At 38.7% G+C, this 24,193-nt stretch overlaps 1 protein-coding gene across 1 annotated transcript in view; it reads right to left on the minus strand.

Moving 5' to 3' along the window:
* Positions 1–4,722: 4,722 nt before the first annotated feature.
* The window catches only part of RXFP2 (relaxin family peptide receptor 2), a 46,678-nt gene continuing 27,207 nt past the window's right edge, over positions 4,723–24,193 (minus strand). The window contains exons 10-18 of the mRNA XM_045868530.1: positions 24,038–24,109; positions 22,483–22,554; positions 19,092–19,163; positions 18,913–18,984; positions 16,686–16,757; positions 13,866–14,095; positions 12,824–13,234; positions 9,636–9,854; positions 4,723–5,137 (exon numbers count right to left, since the gene is read on the minus strand). Coding sequence (XP_045724486.1) covers positions 4,878–5,137; positions 9,636–9,854; positions 12,824–13,234; positions 13,866–14,095; positions 16,686–16,757; positions 18,913–18,984; positions 19,092–19,163; positions 22,483–22,554; positions 24,038–24,109 — 1,480 coding nt within the window. The 3' untranslated portion in view covers positions 4,723–4,877. The remainder of the gene's footprint in view (positions 5,138–9,635; positions 9,855–12,823; positions 13,235–13,865; positions 14,096–16,685; positions 16,758–18,912; positions 18,985–19,091; positions 19,164–22,482; positions 22,555–24,037; positions 24,110–24,193) is intronic.

The following is a 24,193-nucleotide window of genomic DNA, read 5'->3' on the forward strand; positions in this document are numbered from 1 at the left end:
TGAGGGTGGAAGCATTCAGTTGTTGAGAAGTCAAAGCACTGATGACAAAGAGTTTACCATCCTTTCTAAATGTTTAGCTATAAAGAAAAGGTGAGAATAGGCAAATGCTAAAGGAGGGTGTTGGATGTCAGGACTGTCTTCTTAGATATGAGAAATTGGAGCATTGTGAGCTGAGCAGAAAGGGCCAACAGAGAGGGGAGGTTAATGACACAGGGGAGGGAGTTCATGTCTGATGGAGCAAGGTTTGAGGCAGAGATCAATCCTGGGTCAAGATTGAAAATAAAAGAATTGAGAGGAAATTTATATAGAGAACGACCAGAATCTTCATCTCCCCTCTCCAGCCTAGGCCACTTATGTAGTTTAAGCTTATGGGATTTTCTACTAAAAATCTTCCAAACAAATGATTTTGGTGGGTTTTGAATCCATTTGTTAAACATATAATAAAAAAACATTACTTTTATTTCATTTTATTTATTTATTTTATTTTATTTTATTTTATTGTATCCTGTTGTATCCTGGTTCTATGGGGGAAATTAGATATGTTGTGTCTTTACCCTAACAGTATTTTTCCCAAGAATATACCCAGTCATAAGTGCTGGACATGCCTGTGCATTTATGTGTTTTTCAGGATAATGTAGGTGATAGTAGACCTATTTATACTTACATAAAGAGACCAGTTTATGACTTGTAGTTAATTAAAATGGTTGCTTGTTAATTACACCACTGTCTGTATTCCTAAATTTTGCTAACAAGAGGTCACCTAATTTTTAAATTGTACTCACTGCTGTACTGTCGTAATCTTCCACGTCTTAGGAAAGCTTCATTGTCTGAAGTTTCGCCTCAGAATTCTTTCCAAAATAGAATGGGGGCCCTGTAAGCCTCCGCTGGAAGAATTTCTGAACATTGGTGACCCGTGCATTCATTGGTTCTTTCTGAGAACTTGTATTATCTCAGGGAAACTGAGAGTTGGATGATACTTGAATTTTATGTAAACTTTTGGATTTTTAAGCCACATGGACCTTTAGTAAGTGGTTTAATCCACATTATAGATCTTCCCAGAAATGGGACAGGATATCAATTTATGTATATGATCCTAAGGAAACTCAGTTATAGGGAATTGAAAAGATTTGAAGGCATCTGTCTGAGGTCTTATAAATAGTTGATGACTGACCTGGAACTATGGCACCAGCCCCCTGAATTTGACTGTGTATTTCTTGGCCCTGAAGGTATATTGTCTGTAGCAGGAAAGTAGATAGCTTCCATTACAAAATCATTACTGAATCAAATACTCTACCACCATGAATTCAGAGAATTAGTAAACAGGTGAAAGTTTTATTGGTTCCCAGACAATCCAGAAATAATTTCTTTTTGTATCCAAACTAGTTGTGAGTTTATAACTCAAAGTAGTTATGCTTGTTCAGGTCCTAAAGATAAGAGGTGTCATTATGAACTGGAGCCAGGCTGTTCAGATAGCATAAGGCAACTGTTCTTGGATCTGCAATTTTGTCACTTGGCCTTATTATTTTCTATTTCTTTATTTGTAATTGATTTCTTCCATATGTGTCATGTAGAGAATATCCTGAAGACTATTCTAATGAAATACACTGGATAATAGGTTTCAATCAGCTTACAGGGCTTTAGGAAGTATTCCTCAAGGACTTTGAGATCTTCTACTACAAAACCATTTAAAAGAATACTCTGATTGCATTTTATATTACTGGTTCAGAAGTAAATATTATCTTTATTAAATATGTATCTTCCATCTTTCAAAAACAGGCTATCAGACAATTGACATGTAAACAGATAAATATAAGGAGAAATCTTCGTAATCAGTCTTTCTTTTCCTTATTCAGGAAATAAGAAAATACAAATATTTATCAGCAATACTTTGTTTCTTGAGTAAAATTGCCAGAAGGCTATTTATTAAATAGGACCATATGCCCATTTATGCTACATTAAAAAAACTAAAGAGAAATATGTCTTACATGTATTCCTTGTTAATTTTGGAAGATCCATTTCCTTCAGACCTCTCTTGGAGCATTTATAAAATGATAGGGAGCATATGATTGGTGACACTTTACCATTTTTCATTTTTATCGTGTGCATTCTTTGAATCTTTGCATTGTTTACAAACTTGAGGATGATAAGCCAGAGTGAAGGATCACATTGGGTGACATAAATTCTTGACAATGTAGCATGAATATATATGTAGCAAATTACCAAATACTGACTTGATCTGATACCAGAGTCACCCTTAAGAGACAAACATTGGGGTGATGGGTCTGCTTTTGTGGCTCCATTATATGCTATAGAGACTAGATAGATAAGGCTGCAGTGTTGGGGTGCAGAATGGTAATACTGCTACCTGGGAGCTAAGGGTCAGCTGTGTGTAATCCCACTTAAATCCCCTGGTCATCAGGGCCTCTTTCAGCAACCACAATGGGCATAAACTATTTTAATTTTGATTACAAATAAACTTTAAGAACAAAACAAAGTGATGTAAGTAAGCTTGGCTATGTATAACACAGGTAAATCATGCACCTTCTTTTTGTACACTCATTTGAGACTCCATGTTGATTTTTCAGAATATCTTTTTTTATTTCAAGACCGGACATCAGTAATACACAGAAACCTGATGGGGATGTGGATTGGGTGATTTGCCCTCATTCTTTCCTACTGAGAGGTGGCATAGTCTACGGCCTCTTACATTCTCAAGTCATGCTTACATGCTGTTTATATTGTCATGGAATGTATGGTGATTAACACAACATAATAAAAAAAAGAAATATATTGTCATGGGAAGTGGTTCAAGAACAGAGGTGGTATTTTCATAACCACCCAGAAATTTTGGGTTTAGAAAACAAGTCTAACCTAGTGCAAAAGACATTACTCAATCCAGATAAAAGACTTATTTGCTAAAATCAAATGTATTTCTTACAGGCTTCTATTTATATAGCAGTACAGAATAAGAGTGTAGATCAGTAAGCCATTAGAATTCAGTTTTATATTATCTGTTAGCATGCTGCTGACCAATATATAGCTTCAATTTTTCTGTGAAATATGCTTCCAACTTCCCTAACACACCTGGCCTTGTGCTTTTCATGTCCACTACCTAACAGTTGAGAGTGCAGACATTCACAAACATAGTTCCCAGATGCTTGGTGCGTGGGCCATGCCTGATGCTTTTCAAGAATGGGAAACACGCATTTGTGCTAAGATTGAAATACCCTGGGCTCAGGGTCGATTCTTTATTTATGTTCCTGATGTTTAGGAAATGTATTAGGAAACAAATCATCTGATGATCGAGGACTGGCAAAGGACATTTAAATAAAATGTCAGCAAATACAGGAAAGAAGTTGGGAAGTAACTCACCATAGTGAAGAGAACAAGGTGGAGGAAAGTTTGAAACCATAAGGGAAAAGGGCAGCCTACCTAATGGGGAGGAAAATTATTTGTAGAATCCTAATGGAAAGATTTCACTGATGCCAAAAAATATTTCACTTGATCAAAACACAATGGTTTTTTTAGTCACTATTAAGTAATAACAGGTATATTACCAGAACTGCTGTGACATATGAACTCTAAGATTCTTTCTTGGCTGCTACTGGATCCACATAATAGGGAGTAATCTGGAGTTCTCAGCTGCTTACATTCCACTCATTAAAGGAACTCAGAGTGAAGCAAGCAGTGAAGACATTCAGTTACTGCCTCATGCTTCAGGAAAAAGGGGGAAGATAAAAATTAAGATGTATCTTGTTAACTAGGTGTTGTGTTTCCTAGCTATATTCTCTATCAGGAGAAACATGGTAACAGCCAATAAACACCCTCTGTAGTCTTTGTCAAACATAAAGTAATATATGGACAAATGCAAAATATAATTTTATTTACCTGATTTTTTTTTTCACATATAAACTTACATGATAACAACACGTCCAGGCCTTCACAAGTACTTTTCATTTTCAAAAATCAAATCCAAACTTACTGGCCTTTTTGTTAAAAACAGTGGGAATTTTTCTGAGTATGCAAATGGTCCCAATCCAACCACTGTTCTTAAATCCCCTTTAATACCTCTCATCCGTGTGTTCTGTGAAGGCAGAACTTTCTAGCAATAGGAATACAGCTCTAAAGAAATTATACCTGAAAGATATTAAAATATAGCTTTGGCAGTTGGGGTGCCCAATTTTTCTTTGTGTCCTGGGCAACCTGAAGAAAAATATCTTGTTTTAGATCTCAGCTCTACCGACATTAAATAATAGCCAAGAAGGCAAATGGTACTAGGCTTAGTCAGTGTGTCTCTCTGCTTCTATGTTGGATGTGACAGCCTTGTGTAAAGATCTGCTTTCAAAGTTTCCACTCCTCCGGCCTCTGGAGGGCTGGGCTTGAGGAAGGTGAACATCTCAGAAATCCTTTTCCATCAGTACAGCAGGATGCTGATGATTTCATTTGACATTGAAAAAGCAAGGGAAGAGATGCTAGGCTTATGCTATTGTGTTCACACTGGCATTAGATGTCATGAATGTTTTATTTTGTGGACAGTGCAACTCAACTTCAAAGCAAACCATGAAGTGCCAACATGTAGGTTGGTAGTGTTGACTAGCTACAGACCAACTGCACATCAGCCTACTATATATGGATTCACTAGTGCATTTCAGGAACGTAAGGGTGAGAAGAACCCATAGGTACAGTTCTTGGCACGGTTGATAAATAGTACAGCTGCCATTGGATTGTGGTGCATGCCAGAAGTCATTCTGCTGTGCTCTCTGTGCAGAAAGGTTTGTTGTTGGTGGAGATGAAAAGCATTGCAGATGTCATCTTCCAAACGCTGTACTTTTCTTATAAGTAGTCCACTGAACAAGTCCAGGGATCTAAAACCATTACTAGGAAATTGGTTTCACTGTACCATCCCCAAGGGTTATTTTGTTCAAAACCCCAAGTTTAAGTGAAGAGGAGTCATCTGTCCACACAATGGATGTAGAGAGACTCTTTTTTTTAGTTTTGAAAATCGATTTCCTCCGATGTTTGTGCAGCAGCTGTTTCAACTTGTCCTTGAAAAAGCTGGTTGTGAGAGTGTAGAGGATTGGGTTCAAGGCACTGTTTACTGGAAGGAAAAAAATGACTATCCAGGAGGTGATTGTGCCTGGAGAGGGAAATGAAGTGTGGAAAATTTCATGAAGTGGAAATTTTAAACAACACAAATAACACATAACATTTTGTAGTCAATGCTATTTGGGGAGGGCTACCTAGTTCGCTCAAGTTTTCTTTCACCTTATTGAAAATCTCTCTGTGGGAGGAGCATAGGAGCTATGAATCCAAGGTCCTACCATTCTGAATTTCAGGAACTACTTGGTAGTTTGTTGTGAGGTCAAATGAGAGGAAATATGTAAAAAACACTTCATAGATTTAAGTTGATAATGTAATGTATTTTTCTTGTTTTTATTGCTTTTCTTGATAGAAAAGTAAGAAAATGAGGAAATACTTCTTAATCAATAGATCAGTGTTCAGGAAATGTCTGGTCCAGGGTCAGATCTGACCTTGGTCTTAACTCCACTCCTGAAGGCCTTATTGCCCCACCCCTGTATTCCAACCATCCTATCCAGAGTGGAGGCTGAAAATGTGAAGAGCAAATGAGAATACATCTTCCAACTTAATCAATCCTTTTGTGTGGAGCCTTACAGATACATTTAGAATATTAAGGGAAAGATGCCACAAAAAGTCCTTTGTGAGGAGAAATTTGTGATGGTAGTGTCCTTTCCAAATACATCATGTGCTTGGTTAAGATGAAGTGTGTTTTCCCCTTTATGCACAGCCTGCTCTTAGGGTCAGACACTTAGCTACGTGACCATGGGCAAATCACCTAAGCTCCCTGGACCTCAACTACCCTATCTGTGAAAGGGGCTGATGATAACTTACTTGATCGAAGTCAGGGGGCTGGGTCAGAGTCGGCGGCTCTGCTGACGTCCCTCTTCAGCACTAATACCTGTAATTCTCTGACCCCACCACACTATGCTGCCTCTTCCCACATCTCCAAAAATGCAAAGAACTCTCAGCTCAGGTGAAGAGCTGGGTCGTAAGGCCAGGGATACCTTCCCTGTCACTCTCCTTTGTCACCTTCTCTTTCCTCCCCACCCTCACAATTTTCTTATCCTTTAGATACGGTTACTTGTTCTTCTTTGCCCTGCTTTATTCCTTCCATCCTTTCTGTTCTTCTCTTTCTTTTCTATTTTTCCTGACTGCTTATCTGACCTTTCTTCCTCTCTTTCCTCTCTCTTGTTATCTCTCCCTTCTCCTTTTTTCTGTTTGCCTTCCTCTTTTCCTATCCCATCTTCTCTTTCTTGTCCTTATTTATTTTTTTGAACTGGAAAGAATATGGAAGAAAAATATCTATATTTAGCATATCTTAGATTTATTAAAGTTTCATATTACTATGTTACTTGTATTTAATTTTTAAAAATTAAACAATATGGACAGTGCATGATTGAAAAAAAAAAAAAAAACCCAAAGCAAAACAGAACAAAGTAAGTTGCTTTTTGTCTGTTATGTCCCCAAAGGAAATTGTGACCAGGAATGAGACTTCCTATTCAGTCTCAAGGTGACTCACTAATGTAAAGTCAGCAGGTGAGTTCTGAGAAAGGAAGGCTAGTACTGGCTTATTTTTCCAGGCTGACCACACATACTATCAGTGACATGCCATGGTGGAGCACACTCCAGAGTTCTTGGGGGGTGGGCACAAGATGGGTTTAGGTCAGTGAGTGCAGCATTTCCTACAATACATGGGAAGTTGGGCAAACAAGAAGGGGCTTAGTCAAAAATAATCAGGGCTACTCTTTTAGGCCCATTGAAGTGTCCAAGACAAACCTCAAAGTATTGAGCTATAAATGTAGAGAAAGACTGAGGTATGGCCCAATAAGGTTTTCACAAAACATTCTTTTTCCTATTCCAGTTTCCCGTCATGATCTGAAATGTCGCAGGCTTTCCAGGGATGATGATTACTCCTGCGGCTCTCAGATACCATGGATCACCAGACATCTCCTGATTCTAAATCAGACAGTGTGATGGGCTAAATTATGACCTCCCAAATTCATACACTGAAGTCCTAACACCCAGGACCTCAGAATGTGACTGTTTAGAGACAGCCCTTTAAAGATGTCATTAAGTTAAAATAAGGCCATTAGGGTTGGCCTTAGTCCAATTTGACGGGTGTGTTTATAAGAAGAGGGAAACTTTCCTATATGAGAGATACTGTGGGAATACGCACAGAGGAAAGGTCATGCGGGCACACAGTGAGAAGGTGGCCACCCGCAAGCCAAGGAGAGAGGCCACAACAGAAATCTGCTGACAGTTTATTCTGGACTTCCAGCCCTCCAGAACTGTGAAAAATAAATTTATGTTGCTTAAGCCACCCAGTTTGTGTTACTCTGTTATGGCAGCCCAAGCAGAGTAATACAGAGAGAAAAAGCCTCACAGAATATGAAAACTGGAAGGAATTTGAGAGGCCATATGAAAATCATCTCCATGAGGTGAGGTGACCTCCCTACATTTCCTCAACTGCTCAGTGGTGGGGTCAGGACAGAAACCCAGGACTCCTGCCTCACTTAGTCCTTCATCCACCACACAAGGCTGCCTCCTCCCACATTCAAGAGAAGCAAGTGACTGAGGTGGGGAAGGACATCAAAAGGTGTGGAAAAAGAAGTTGGGGAGGTTGATGAGATCATTCCTTTCCCACACTGTTCCACCACTCTTGGACCAGCTCAGCATCTTTAGTTGAAGAAGCATTTATTAAATAACATTATGTGAAACGCACTGTGGAAAGATGAACAAGACATGGTCCCTAACATCCTAAAGCTTATAATCTGAAGGAAGCAATGAACACACTAAAAAATAACGCTGGTAGGAGGCGGTTCAGATGAGGCTAATAAGTGAACTATGAACAATATGTAACAGACATTTAAGCAATTGAGTTGGATGGGAGTGGGCTGGAGAGAGGTCTGGAATGGTGCTATGGGAGAGTGAGTATTTGGGTTGAATTTTGAAGTATGAGAAGGGGTATTTAGTAGCTAGAGTCTTACAGGTTGAAGATACAATCCAGGTGGAGGGAACAACTTCAGCAAAGGCAAGACATCAAAAAGGTGCAGAAGAAAAAAAATCCCAATAATTCTAATGGGCCTGGATCACAGAATACATGAGGGCAGAGTGGGAGATAAACATTTCTGATGCTGATCCCAGCATTTGGACTTTAATCCATGAGCAATGGAGGCCAAAGGCCATCTTAGTCCTGTTGAATTTGGAATGTAAGAATGTAAACATTGAGATGCCCAGGAAGTTGTAGTAGACTGGATATTTCAGACTGGACAATTCATTTTTCCTCTTAATTAACTCTGGTCCTCACAGCCACTTGGCTCTCCCCAACCCCGAGCGATGGCACACACATTCTTATGGCCTCTGCTCTCCCCGCCTAGTGGAAGGTCCAAGTAGTCAGTCCCCATCTCTCTCTTGATCTGCACTTTCACACCTTACATGGCTCCAGGGACACCTCTGCCTTGTGGTCAGTCTATATGGACAGGTTAAGGGGAAGCTGGGGATGTTGTGTGTCATTTTGCAGGGAGGCATTTGACAAGGCCTCCCATGACTCTGTGCACAAGCTGGATGGACATAAACTGTTACAACTGTTTGGTACTTAAACATTCATCACACTTTTATAAGTGCTTCTGAAGGGCCAACCCCATGCATGAGCCTGGGGTGCCAAGATGAATAAGACACAATTCCTGCCCTGGATGGACTCCCCAAGTGGAAAGTCTAGTTCATTGAGAGTCGAGCCAAAGCCCTGGGTGGGCCCTGCATGGCTGTGATTTCTAGGTCCTAGAAAGGGATTCAAATGAAATCCTAACTCATGAAAGGTTTTTTCCTCTGGTTGAACTAGGGGTGTGGGTGGGAAACCTGGCCTTTTTTTTTTTTAAAGATTTTATTTATTTATTTGAGAGAGAGAGAATGAGAGACAGAGAGCATGAGAGGGAGGAAGGTCAGAGGGAGAAGCAGACTCCCTGCTGAGCAGGGAGCCCGATGCGGGACTTGATCCCGGGACTCCAGGATCATGACCTGAGCCGAAGGCAGTCGCTTAACCAACTGAGCCACCCAGGCGCCCGAAACCTGGCCTTTTTGATGAAGCACTTGAACAGAACATCTCACACCCTGCAGAGTGGAGCCTCGTGTGACAACCACAGGGCAGGGACCAGGGGTATGTGCCTCAGAATCACAAGGGGAACTTTTCCAAAATCGCCGTGTGTAGCCCTTTGCCCTTGTAGATTAAATCTAGAACCTGGGCATATATATTTTGATTTTTTTTGTGTACTCTTGGTTAAGAACCACTATCTAGCTCAGGTAGAAATGAGACACTAAGTCTTAGTTTTTGTTTTTTTTTTTTCCCAGCTCCTGTTTTCTTATCTTTCTTGTCTGGATTGCACCACTCCCCAGTTTCTATCTTAGAATACAGATTATAAAATACTGAAGAAAATAATAACTGTTTGTACCAAAGTTGTAGGTATTTACAGAGAATTTACTATATGTCAGGCACTGTATTCTGTCCTCATCAGGGAGTGTAAGATGGCACAATGTACTTGGGAATAATAGAAGGGACTGACCTGGTATTTCCACCCGGAAGAGGGAGAGAATTTTAATTACAAATACAGGAATCCAGCAGATGGCATCAGAGAACACTATAAAAAAGAAACGATTTGCAACAGCCACCTCTCTTCCAATGTGATTTCTCACTTCCGAAGTCTGCAAGGCAGTTTTTTTAATGGAACAGAACATAATAGTATAGGAAAACACAATGATGAGAAAAGCCAGCAAGTTCACACCTGTTGGGAAAAGCACAGCTCTTAACATCTCAGGGGTAGAAATCAACAGTAAAAATACTGTGTTACATAGACGTTCATTATGGTGCCTCTTCTCATGCTGTACTACCAAGAAGCACTCTTTTGTGTAAGCCCAGTCATAATCAGCTAAAAACCTTGAATCTAAGGCTATAAGCTAACGGAATTGGGTTTGTCAGATCAAAAAGATATTTAAAATACACAAACCCTTTATGAAGAGTTACAGAGCTCTGAAATTCAGATCTAGGTGTATCGTGAGGTGAATTTTAGCTTTTTTAAAGTCAGAAAAAAGCCATTATCATTTCTTGCTCTCTGCAAATTCAAATCTTAAGGGATTGCTGTAATCATACGTACATCTCAAAAAATAAACATGACCCCATTTCTTTATCTTATAAATATGAACAAAATAACCTTGGAATAGCAAGAAGATAATAGCCTCAGAAACATTATTTCTCATGTTTTTTTTTGGGGGGGGGGTCCTAAGTAAAAATAATACATAGAACAAAAATCCATTTTTTTTCTCAGATAGCTTACAATAATTTAAACTAAAATTCAGAACCCTTTAGACTTGTTTTAGAAAAAAAAGAAATAAGAAAAAATAAACAATTCAACTATATGGTTTATTATTTTAGGGTCAAATATGTTTAAATGATTCTCACTTAACATCATTATCTTATAATGTTGACTTCTTAGTCACTTTGTTATATTCTTTCTATAATAAAATTCCTGAGTAATGATCTTACTCTTCACTGTGAACATAAAATATGCTTACAATTTCAAAGTTGCTTAAAAAATGTTCTTCTGAATCTAGACTATATGTAAGAGATGGGTGAGGTCTAGGGGAAAATTCTATAAATTCCCAGTGTTCTGTTGTTTTTATTCAAGGTATTTCACATTCTACAGAATCTCATAATAAAGTCATACAATAGAATTTTATAAAATTGGCTTATGTTAGGCCTTTTGTCAGAAACTTCAGTTAAGAATAAAAGAAAATGACTGTTAAAGATGATCCTCTGGTGCAAATTATGAAAACAGACGTGAACGGACCAAAAGTGTGTGTTCTAAAAGCGCCATAGGGATGCGAGAGGTTAGCAATAGGGTATACTGGGTGAGGGGCATATGGAAACTGTACTAACCTTGCAACTTCTCTCTAAGTCTAATTCCATTCTAAAATAAAGAATTCATTTAAGAACTGTGTATTCTTATACTCTTTAAAGAGAAGAAAGGGCTCTGGGACTCCTCTCATAGGTAAGCCAAGTGTATATAGATGATGATGAGATATGTGTGTGTGTGTGTGTGTGTGTGTGTTACTCTCTGTCTATCTGGAGTACGTCACAGGTGCTAAACCCATTTTAGCCTATCCCACCCCCTTTAACTGTAAGGTCCAGCCTCACCTAACTCCTTGGCCCTTCATCTGGACCTGTTCCTTGTCTATGGGCCTCTACATCTACTATGTCTTCTCCTGGAATAGACTTCACTTGGCTAATGCCTTCTTATCATTTGGGCCTGAGGGTTTGGACTCATTTCTATTGGAAAGCCTTCCTGGTGCTCGGATTTGGGGCTCCTAGAACATCCAGTACTCCTTCTTTGTGGCATTTGTGAGTCTGTGATGTAAGAATGCATTTACTTGTCTTTATCCCCCTTTCTGGTGGCAGGTCTGTGAGGGCTGATCTATTGTATCTCCGGTACCCAAAATAGTGCCGGCCTATAGCAGGTGCTTAATAAATCCTTGACGAATCAGTGAATGTAGTGGTGTGTGTGTGTCTATGAAGTGCATCTATGCTAGGAACAGCTTACACTATCCATGAAAAAATAGCTATAGAATAGGGTAGTATGTAAAGAGTATTATTAAAATGGTGCTAAGAAAGTGTATTTCTCAGGAGAAGAGAAGGAATAGATGAAGATCTGGGACAGGTTGTTAGAGTCATTTTGTTTTGCATTTAAGTGATTGATTTACAATTGACCTTGGGAGTAGCAGGAAGTCACTGAAAGTCTTGGAGGGGCAAACACAGTCTTTTTGATACTCAGGTAGTGAACAGGTTAATAGGAGAGAGAAAGCCTCCAAGGCCAGAGGACTAGTAAGGGCTAATGTAATAAACCCTTATTAATAAGCCCTTCAGGGTTGAGGTAGTGAGGTTTTAAATTAGGGTGGTAGTAGGTACAGACTGGAAGAAATAGAAGACAGAGGCATATTTTAATGAAAAACTATTCAATGAAAAAGAAATGATGATAGAGCTTATTGACTACTTAGATGAGAGGAAAAGATGAGAAAGGGAAATTAAAATGATAATACTGCCCTAGTTAAAAAATGACGTGGAAGTCGTCTTAATTTTAAGCAGGAGGGATACCTATTAGACAATAACAAATGCTTTTTTCTAACCTTAAAGAGCTAAACTTCTCATTCACTTTTTTTAACAGAGAAAGTAGGATCTTTTCTAAAAAATTAGGGGGAATTAAGAAAACTGAAAAGCAAACAGTTTTATTAAGTACTCTTATGTTGTTGACTTTAGAGCTGCATTTACCAAAGGCAATAAACTTCCCTGGTATTTCCATTCCGGTAATCTCCTGCTAGTGAGTTTCCAGAATTTTATTATTATTATTTACTTAGCTCATATCTAGATTGTAAAAACAAATGATTTCAGATAACTTGGTGGGGTCGCAGGTCAAGGCACTAAAACTAGAATTCCTCCAGCTCAGAGTCACGATGTGAAAATCAAAGGGTCTTACAGATAATAAAACATCATCCAGACAGTATGCTTTTGTTTCTCAAACTAAATCTCTATAATAAAAAGTTAAATAAAAACTCTAAATTTTCAATAAGAACTTTTCTTTCAAAAAGGACAGTCTGGAGTATAATCTTTTACTTTCTGAAGTGGACAAATACACATTTGCTGAAATTTCTGTTTTTTTCTATCAGAATTACGTTGGTCCAGAAAATGAAACATATAATTTACCTAGGAAAATTCCAAGAGAATACCCTTTGCTTCCTATATCTTCTGTTTGGTCATAATAGAGTGGGAAGCATACGCCATTTTTTCCATAAAAGTTTCCAAAATAATCCTCATTCCAAAATGGAATCACAGCTATTAAAAATCCCACAATCCAGATGCCGGTGAGGATGACCGAGGTCTGCCATTTTCCAGGACGAATGTTACTGAAGGGAAAGACAATGACCAGGAACTTCTCCAAAGTCAAGTATGTCAGCAGCAGGACAGAGACTTCGGTAGACAGCATGGCCAGGAACCCCATGAGACGACACTGTAAACTCTCCATCCACAGCAAAGCATACTTCTGATACTGCCCGCGGTATTTTATATCAAAAAAGCCAATGAAGAACAAATAAACACCCATCAGGCAGTCTGCACCTGTTAAAGAATTAATACAGTGTCTGTTGGTAGTTCCCAGCATCTCTGTTTTGGTTTTTTAATTAGGTCTTCCTCCTCCATCCTGTATTAAATGAACTAATATAAACACCGACAACAGTCTCTAAAGGACAATGGACTTCACGAAAGGTGTCCTAATTCTAAAGTACCACACTTTATAATTTAAAAATAATGGTGGTGGTGTGTGTGTGTGGGGGGGAAATTTGTGTGTGGGAAGCTAGTTTTTGAACAGCAAACAAATATCACTTGCATAGTTAATAAAGAAAATAATTTTCTTTGGGCTTGAGGAACATGGGTGCTATTGTAGTTGAAGGTTTAACAGAGCTTAGTTTATAACCCAAAACCTGTCCTCCATAATCTGTCCATTGACTCATTGGCTCCCTGTTACCCCATTTCCAAGATATAACCCCACACGGTGGGTGCTGGATCACTGCAAATCTAATTTAGATGCAATCTAAAACAGAGAGTCAAAGAGAACAGTACTTCATTCTTAGAAAAAAAGCTGCCCAGCTCATATAATTTATAGTAAGTGCCATGGTTGAAGGCCAATATGTATGTAGTGCACATGTCACAGAAGACATCCTAAATCCACTTAGACAGGAAACATACTTACAACAAAGGATTTTGATGGACGTAGCGTGAGTCGTGTTTTCAGCTTTAATGAGAGATCTCATGCCAATGACAAAAAGATTTCCAAAGCAGGTTATGAAAGCTATAACCCAGACAAATATTCTGAGGATATTGTTAGCCAAGAGGTCCTCAAATGAAGAAATGCCGTCAGTCAAGGGCATACATATGCGGACATGGGGAGCATAGGAGCAGTACCGAAAGTTTGTGAAATAACTAAATTCAAAGGGAAAAAAAGAGTCACTTCACAGCAATGACAGAAAAACTAGAGTTGCCGTCCTGTATCAGAGCCGCTGCTCTGTCAGGTATGCAACTTCGCTAGGTCTGTTTATTTTTGGTTATAGTGATTATAGAATTCTTTATCAAATATTACGTTACTCTAGGCAGTGTGCTTCTTGGGAAGACGGAGAACCTGAAGGACATAGAAATTCTGTGCCTTGACTGAAACGAGTCAGGGAAGGACATGAGAATGTGAAGTCTCTAGGACTCCATTTTTCATCATCACATTGAATTATTCTTTAGGGTATTATAAAAAGTAAATTGTCCTTGTTACACTGACCTGCAGCAAACATTCAGGGGCTTGGGTTTGGGATGGAAACTAAAAACATCCCTGTCTTGTGCTTCCTTTTAATTATACTCACTTAACCAGCCTCCTTTTCCCTGACACTGGCGGGAAGGGAGGGTCTCAGAGACTAGGAAAACTCAGTCTCACGGGAGCTAGGAGAAGAAGCAGATTTCATACCAGGGCCTAAAAGGGCTTAAACAATTTCTAGAGGCAAATATAGGTTTGTTTGTGATCAATGTATTTTTGATCTAGGTGTGTGGAAGCTTGACGTGTTTGAATTGGGAGGTCATTTGGCTTATCGCCATTCCCCAAACCTGTGTATTTAGGCTCCCCCCCCATTAAAACGTATTCCATTTTTGTTTTCTTGTACCACCTCTTTTAGTTCATTTCTCTTTGTCTAATCCTTTTTTGCCATCTCCCCATGCGGTTTTGAGACTAGCCAGTTAAATCAAGCTTTACTCTGCCGAGGCCTCAAGGCCCCCGTGATCGATTGGCTGCCCAGATCCACCTCACCTTCCCTTCATTGCTCGTTCCGTTCAGGCATATTGGCCTTCTTCCAATTCTCAAAGAAGCCAGGCTCACCCCTCTTCTTACTGCACTGCTTTTGCTGTTCCCTCTGCCAGGAAGATTCTTCCCCCTAGATATTGCCAGACCTGCCCCTCCCTCCATTCAGGTCTGCTCAGACGTCACTTCTCTCTTCTATGTGAACCATCTATCTCCTCTTTCTGTCCTTTTGTCTTGCTACACTTTTTTCCACAGTGTTTATCACAGTTTATTTGTTCACTTTCTGTTTCCCAAAGCTAAATGGAAGCTCCATGGGGCAGACACTCCTCTCTCCTGTTTGTCCTGTGTTCTCAGATCTAGAACAGTGCCTGACACATGCGAAGTATTCAACAAATACTTCCTAGATGAGCATGTGAAAGATGGATAATTTAGTGCTGGGCTTGTCAGGTAGGGAAATAGGGGGCAATCACTGCCCTCAAGTAGCTGACAGTCGAGCTTCCAGAAATCATCTATGCAATTAAAGGAACTTGATGTATAATTCACTTTTTATCTTCTCCTTGCCTGGAGTCCTTGGTACACACTTGACTTGACCCTTTAGTTCCTTTAAGATTCCATTATGTCCACTGTCTTCAGATGGACCCAGCTAAGGTCTCTTGGTCATTCAACCTTTCCTCCTGCTGTGACCATGGCACTGGTCAGCAGGTGGAAGGAGAGGGGGTTATGAGGTGGAAGTGTTTCAATAAATGGTGGACAAAGAGGTGAAGAGAAGCTAGGTCACTTAGTAGGGAAGTAACTAAGTTAAAACATTTTTTGTTAATTATTAGCTGCTTCTTGACCTTATTTTAAGTGGCAGCTTCTCCATCAAGTTCTAAAAAGGTTGAATTTCTCTAATCTAAAAGGACCTCACATTCTACCCTCAACAAGGAAAAGATAGCCTCATTAAATAAGTATCTACTGATGCCACAGAAAGAGAAATGATGAAAACCATGTGGATATGCATCAAGTACTTGTCTTTTAGTAATCACACCTACTGCAGAGACTTAAACAAAATGTTCTCCCAAAAGAGCACCTTCACACCAACCATTTCATCCACTTGCTGCACCCAACTTGTAATCTTACACCGAATCCTCCCTATTGTTGTGGATAACAAGGGTTAATTTTTGAAATCATGAACACATTAGAGTACACAGTTGATAAAGAAATGAATCATGTCATAAACACATATATTAATATAACACAACTTACACAGTGCACTTTAGCCAAATATATTAAAGTGACATCAAAAACTACTATAAAGATTAATTACCTCCATTTTGTAGTGCACTTAGTAACAGTAACAACACCTGGAATTTATATAGCACCTTTCTTCCTAAGGGCTCAAATCTTAGAGCAGCCGACTGCTCATTCATGTGAGGTGAATTAATGTTTCCAGGTCTCCTGAGTACCATTTAGCCAGGGACTTCATCTTGTGTAATGTGTGGCATTCTGGTACCCTGATCTCTTATTGGGCCTCAATTGGATAAACAGCGTGTTTCCAGAGAGAAGTGTCATTCATGTCGGCACATCATAATATTGAACTCTATTTGAACAGGGACCAAAGGTGACAAAATTAAAAAGTTCTCAATAAAAAGACTTTTCTTGCATAAAAACACATTGCAGTGATACATTAGGCAGTTTATACTAGAACATCGACAATATTTCGCCATGCTTACTTCTCCATTTTTCATACATACATACATGTGAGAAAGATTCATCATGGGTTGAAACATCCGTGTGTTTATATTTGGAATTTCTATCCTTTCCAGGTCTCTGGAAAATAGGCACAATAGGTTTCATGTTTTCAGGGCTTAATTTTTTAATAATTGCATTTTTTGTCATATCCTAGATACCATGCTTCAAAGTCTTACTACCAGTTAAAATTAGGATGAAAATTTTACAGTAAACTATCTTAGGAGATTGCCATTTCTATTTATGACTTTTGTAAGTTGGAGCTGATTTTGTCACTTCATATGCTGAATTACATTCTAATAGAACATCCTCATGCATTTCTTTGATTTAAAAATGGCAGTGGTGATTTGTGTGATCATGAAATTGGCTGCCTAGTTTGATTTTATAGACCACGCCATGTGAGCTTTAGAGGGTTTCAGACAGGAACTGATATTTCCAACCTGAGAACATCATTGAATTAAGTTTTGTGAAAACCTGGATTCAAATACAGTCGTTTCTTCCAGGCCTATGCATCTTTAGGGTGGAAAACCATGGAAGCAGTAAGCAAGGCTTCAATTCAGGACAAGTGTTCCTAAGACAGTAGTGGGAAGCATAACGCCTTTCCTTCCTCCAGACCCCATGAGATGTCCTCAGAGGGCTCCAGTGGGAACCGCTATATTCCTCATTTATCCAGAAGCTTCTTCAAATACAGATTCTTTGAAGACTCTTTAGGACGGCATGAATTAAGGGAGTCTGCCATGTTCTCAGGAAACAGATGGAGAGAGGAAAATCTAAAAAGAAGCCTTTTACTTTTAAGGTTTATTTTGAAAGATGTTTGATTCTCACTCAGTTTCTCTTTGACTGATCTGAATAAGGATTTCTTGACATGGTTCTGAGTTTTCACCCATCCACTGAGTCTTTCACAGAACTGCCTTGTTCTTCGGCAGTCAGAAATGAAACCTAGTGGAGCAATTATACTCCAGAATTGTCCCAGGGCCTCTGATGCAGGAAACTCTTGAGTCCTTTTTAAAGGATTGGTTTCCCTCTTTCTTTTGCTCTCTGGCTTTCTCCTGGGCTTATCACAGTTTTAGCTCTACATGGATTGTGTGTGATTATTTGATTAATAGCTGATAGTTTCCAGAAGGGTAGGCGTCACTATATCTTGGGTACCTAAGACAATGCTATGAATAAATTGGCAGCCAGCAAATGTTTGTAAAATAAATCTTAAAAAAAAAGGATTGAGACAATAAAGAAAATAAATAAAGAAAGGTGTTGGGTAAATAGTTTCTAATTTGACTTTTAGAAAGGCATGATGTGGTAGCATGATATTTTGACTTTTAGGATTCAGTGTGTAGTAAGTGAAAAATCATTTTGTTCACATCCTAAAGTCTATTATTATATGAAAAAACAATATATTATATATATGTATAACACACACACACACACACACACATCTTTGTTTTTTTATATTCTCGCTTCTTAAGAACAGGAACCAAGTCTTTTTCATCAGTGGATGCTCACTAATACCTGTTGAAAGAGAACTTAATCTGGAATTAATTTCCAAAAGAAAACTATTTAGCAAGAGGAAAAAGTGATATTAAGGATTAATCTTTGGAATTAAATGAACAAAAGCCTAAGGCAGAGATCACATAATATGTATGCCCTCCGTGTAAAAACAAACAACAAACTTAAACCAACAATGGTTATTCCTGGGAAAGGAATGAGGAAGTTCAGAGAAAAACTGGCAGAGTTCTTGACTCTATTTAAACCTCATACATTTGAAATTTTAAAATACTAAACAACATTAAGTGCCTGAATGTTCATAATGGTGAGATAATTTTTTTCTTTACTGAGAGAAATATAAAAAGCATGCACCGTAGACCAATATCAAGTAGACTGTTGTAGCAAAGGGGAAAGGAAAAAGCAAGCAAGTCTTACATAATTTGTTTTTTACCAACCGTTCAGTAACCAAACTACTGAAAATTTAGTTCTTTGCGAAGATTGCAGGATGAGATTTTTCCATGTGAATCTGGTATACGTAGCTTCAAACACAGAAATGTTTTTTACAACATATTGAATGGTTTTGCTGTCATTCAGTACAAACTTGATGGTAACAATGATACTCACAACTGTCTGATGATGCACGCTCAAATAAAAACCCCTCTGTGTTATCAAATACCCATTTAAAAATAAATGTGGTTCTGAGTAAAGTACATCCACTAAAATGATAATCAACATACTGTTATATTTCACTTACAGAGACTGAAGTTGTTTAAGACTTTCAAACTGGTTCTTGTGGAGATACAAAAGAGGATTGGACGACAGATTCCTTTTGTACCATTAGAAAGAGGGAGGAAAGAAGCATCAGGATGTTATTATTTTGGAAGCTTGAGATGTTGCCATTTAAATCTGCTGATGGTGGGAAGAAGAACTTACAGTTTTTGTAGAAGCTTCAGGTCTTTAAAAATGTGGGGTGGTAGCTCCATTATCATATTGCTAGACAGGTCCCTGTTGATGAGAGTGAAAACCCGACACAATTACATAGGAAATAAATGACATGGTTATTACTCCTCACAGTTATCATCATCCCATTGGATGTAACAGAAAATATGATCCAATTTAACCAACCTGATAACTTGTTACAAAACAAGGCTGTGTGAGTCAGCCAAATGGAGTGTTTTCCATCACTTTCAGACGTGTGATATTTTGCTCATCCAGTTCCTGTCCGGAATTTCCTCTCAGTCTCTCTCCAACACATTCCCAACCTGGCTTCAATGTCTACTTTGATTAATTTCCTCTGTTTCAGGTACTCTCTGTACATTTCGATCATTCATTATTTCTGTGATTCTTATTTGGTTCAAGTATATGATATCTTGTTTATCCAACTGTATTACAAGCTTTCTGAGGCCAAGACCTCTGTCTTCTACTTACTCTTGCTTTCCAGCTAGGACAGTATTGGCCACATATTATCTGCCCAGATAATCTTGAATGGATGAATTTGCACATTTTAAATCTATTTTGATATGGTACTATTTTTTAAAAGAAATTAAAAATTTAGAATGAAATATAATAGGACTGTCCAATCCATGAAGAATCATAGGGAAATGCCTCTACAGAATATATAAAAGGATTTGCTTGGGTCAGAAGGAATCAGGGCTCTTCAAGAGTCCAAAATATCCTTCTAAAGGGAAGATGTTCAAAAGTGAAATAGACATGCAATTGCTTAAAACTCAAACAAAAGATCTTATCTATTTTTGATGCTTTGGAGCTGCTGATGGGTATGTGGGAGTTACAAATAACTAAGACTTAAGTCTTTTTCTAAAGAAGCTTACAATTAGAATAAACAACTGGATTATAAAACAAGGAAGGAATGAAGCAAGTGCTATTATAGATGTACTGACTAAATAAAGAGGAAGGAGTTGGAAATCAGGAACTGTTTGAACAAAGCTTTATGATTTTCATAGGTAGTATAAAAGAAGAACAGCTTTTCAGGTGAGAGTTAAGCAGGATCAGTGAAACAGAAACTTGAGATTCAATGACATCTTCTGGAATTGGCATGGGAAAGCATGGGGAGATGTAGAGGAAGTAAGTCTGGAAATGAGCATGGAGACAAAATGGAAGGGCCATGAATACATTCCAAGGCAGAACTTCCCAGGGTATAGTCTAGGCATTAGAACCAAAGAGGATTCTTATAAAAAGAGCACATTCCTCGTGCCCACTCCAGAACTATCTCTTCAGAATCTCTGGGAGGGAGCCTGGTAACATGCATTTTAATCCAGTATCCCTTGTGATTCTTCTGAACATTAACATTGAAATCTGGCAACAAGGAGGGAGAATATGAAGCAGGACAGGGGCATACTATGCTCTGGTTCATGGGATGATAGTTCTGTCGGAAGCATGAAAAGTCGGAGAGTCAAACGATGGAGACCAGGCAGGAGGCTTTGACCCTGTACCATGTGAAAGCTGATGAGGGCTTAAGGGGGTCATGGGCAGGTCTCACCATCTGGTAGGACATGAAGTGTAAGGAGGGTTGAAGGGAAAGGAAGAGGCTTGGAGCCTGGCTGCCAGGAAGGATGCCGATAGCCCTATGATGGTAAGTTCAGGGAAAGAAGCTGGCAGGAGGGTAAGGGTTATCTATAAATTAATTGTCACAGATTACTTTTGAGATGCTATCATGATATCCAAGTGTAGTTGTCCTGCCAGGTGGCAATTCTGATCTGGGGCTGCAGGTAAGAAGAGGACACCCGGGTCTAGTGTAGAAGGAAAGCCACGAGCTTGCATGGGTCAGAGTGAGCATGACAACAGAGCAAGATGATGATGTCTTGTGCAGCTAGAAAACATCCTGTTAAGTGTTATGTCGAAAAACAAAGTACAGCCTTTTGGAAGAAAGGACTTTAATGGCCTCACCTAAATGTGCTTATTCCTCTCCAGCATGGTTTGTTGTCATGAAGGCATAGTAAAATTATCTAACATTTTTGTAAATTCAGGAAGTAAAAATGCCTTGTTCAAGTTAATTCTATAAACTTCTGTATTTCTTTTTTCACTTACTGATGAACAGTGGATTGGAATAGATTATTGGTGATGTTTTAAAAAACAAGCTAATATCTCTTAATCAGACTCTTTTTTTGGGGGGTGGGAATGTGTGTGGCTCTGCCTAAGTGTAGGATAAAAAGAGGATTAGAATATTTTTCAAAATGTGGACTCCGTACCACTGTTTCCGTAAGTTTGCACCTAAAACATGCTCCTGTGTGTCCTGGGCTGCTCGCTTTCTCTACCCTATAACCCAAGTCCCTATCAACCCTCTAAAGTCTCATCAGGAATGCCCTTGTGAAGAATAAGCGAGCGATTCTGAGGGAGCTGCTTTTCACTTTTTGCCATAAAATGACAATATTTTTAGTTGTAATGGAGTGTCTTGCACATACTAGGCACTTAGTAAATATAGGTGGATTTAGTTTGTGATACTTATAAATTCTTTTGAATTATCTTGATTATTCGTGAATTAGTTTTCAAATTACTCTTTCTGAGTTATTTTCCCCAGTACTTCCTGGATTTCTAAACAAGGCATAAAGAACGGGGGAGAGGTAAATAAAGAAATTAATTTCCATTTTTAGGCTTCAGATCAGGAGGAGGAGTTCTATACCCAAGTCACCCCCTTAGTTTTAACTTCCAGTGTAACAGACTTAGTTTTAACTTCCAGTGATACACAATTATGGGGGTAGCAATGAATTAATAGCAAGACAGATGTTTTTAAAAGTTTTAGCTCCACAAAACATATATTTGAACAGAAAAAGTTACATGAGCTCTCTGAATATTTTTCAATAAACCCAATCATTCTAGACATTTGTATTTGCTTCATCTACTCTGGAAGTCGTAATTTCTCAAGGGATAATAAGCATCTTTGTTCCTTTGTTCAGTCATGATTAATATGATTTTAGTCACTTATTCATTTAGCAAGCATTTATTGAGAATTAACTATACTCCAGCCATTAGAGATAATAATCCTTGAGTTTAAGGAGCTCTGGAAAACTCATTTGCTCCAAAACACACACAAACACACATACACACATACACACACACACACACACACAGGAAATCACCCAAAGAAAATAGGGAGAGAAATTAGAGTAGGCTAAATCCATATTAAGCCCACCGTTTGATTTTAATATGCTTTTGGCTTTAGGATAATGTTGGTTCTCTTAATTGATTTTGAATATCCAGGAGTCTGCAGAATTTGATTGCCACTAGGGAAAAAGCAGCCTCCCTAGTCACTTAAATTTATAATCTTGGAAGAAGCAATCCTATTTTCCTAGTAGACAATGCTACTTACAGTTCTCCTAAATTTTTTAATGAAGAAAATGTCTTCTCTGGAACAAAATCAATTTGATTTCTAGGCAGAAACCTGTAAGACATGGTGAGAGTCAGCACTGTTGGTTTGTGTCTACTGTAAGAACCAGTTCTCATTGGGAGATGCCACTGATCCGGGGGGTAATTCCATAAGGCCTCCTTTGAAATCTCAAAGTAAGGTGTGTTCTGGTGTGGAACGTAAAGCAGAAATTTCTCACCAAGGATATCCACGTGTTCTCTCTAGGAAATGCTGCCATAAGTAATTTGAAGTGCTGAGTGTGGTCTATGAAGCTGCGTTTTGTTTGGAATCTGATTATTTCAGAAAGTGTTCATTTCCCAATATACACACACGGATGTCAAATTTGGAACCTGTTAATTAATTAGAGTAGGCTTTGAGAGAGAGGATCCTTGTGTAAGGCACATTCCTTAGGAAAAGGCCAGAAAGAACAAAGCTTAAACCAACCCCATAGCAGTTTCTGGGGCCACAAATGGATTTTAAATTGGGTGGTGGTGGGGAAGGCAGTGGTTTTACACTTCCTTTGTCTAGAAATGGAATTCTCCAAGATATACAGTAAAAAGAGGGGGTCTGCCGCTAACTGCCTTACAGAGGTGTTAACAAATGAGATCATGAGTGTGACAGTGATTCAAAAGCTACACGGGGCTATAAAACAGAAGGTGTCAATGGAATTTGTTTAGTTTACCAGTGTTCTCTGTACCAGTGTTCTCTGTCATTATCTATGAGAAAAGGAATAAACTCTTTGCATCTGCTGAGTGGGATAGCCCCTCTTTTCTCATTAAATATGCTAGTCTGCAATCTGATTGATAGATACGTAGCCTGGCAATAACCTTATCTCTTAGTTTGTTGAAAAACAGTGGTTAGACGACTACAAATGAATATACTCCAATTTTTCTTTTCCAACCACCTGTGCAACCATCAAACATTACTGCTTACTGCATGTGGAAAACTATGGTTAAAACCAAAGCAAAATTCTTGTGTTTTTACCAGGGCAAATATGCCATAGCCGATCCACGTGCATACCACCCCCCACACCCTTTGAAAAACGTAATCAGCAATCAGAATCACCAATCAGAATCTTTGGCAAACCAGAAGACATCAGATATTCTTCCCTTAAGAATAAAATTATTTTTTTCTTTAGAGAGAAAGAAGAGACATCAAGGGATAACTGTTCACAAGGGATAACAAAGCTAATTGTTGTAGAGCTAACCGTTTGCGCACACATTATCTCATTTCCTGAGTGATCACAGGGTTAGAGGCCAGCTCAGCTGAGAGGATGCATGGAAATGCTGATTGCCCTCAGCAAGAAGCAGAGCTGCTGGAAATCTAGAGGCTGGGCAGCTACACTGAAGGCTGGGACCCACCATCAAAACTGATAAATCTATGTGTGCGTTTTCTAGGACTGCAGTTTCAGACCAAGGCTGTAAACAAAACACTACTTTAAAATTCCTTGTCAGTATTTTCTTTTGACTTCCAAATCTACTGGGTTTCCCCTCTTTACTGATTTCCATTGTATACTTACAGCACCGTGAGTGAATTGCATGACAGAAAGGTGGACTTCCTAAGATGTTTTATCCCGTTGCCTTCCAAATCCCTAAAAGGCATGGAGGAGAAATATTTTTAATGTTTTTGCACAAATCACATGTCTACAGGCACTTTTTGTTGATATAACAGTTCT

The sequence above is a fragment of the Mirounga angustirostris genome, unplaced genomic scaffold (assembly GCF_029215605.1).
Source record: "Mirounga angustirostris isolate CCGP_5_RB_7025 unplaced genomic scaffold, mMirAng1.0.hap1 SCAF_3, whole genome shotgun sequence".
Classification (NCBI taxonomy): domain Eukaryota; kingdom Metazoa; phylum Chordata; class Mammalia; order Carnivora; family Phocidae; genus Mirounga; species Mirounga angustirostris.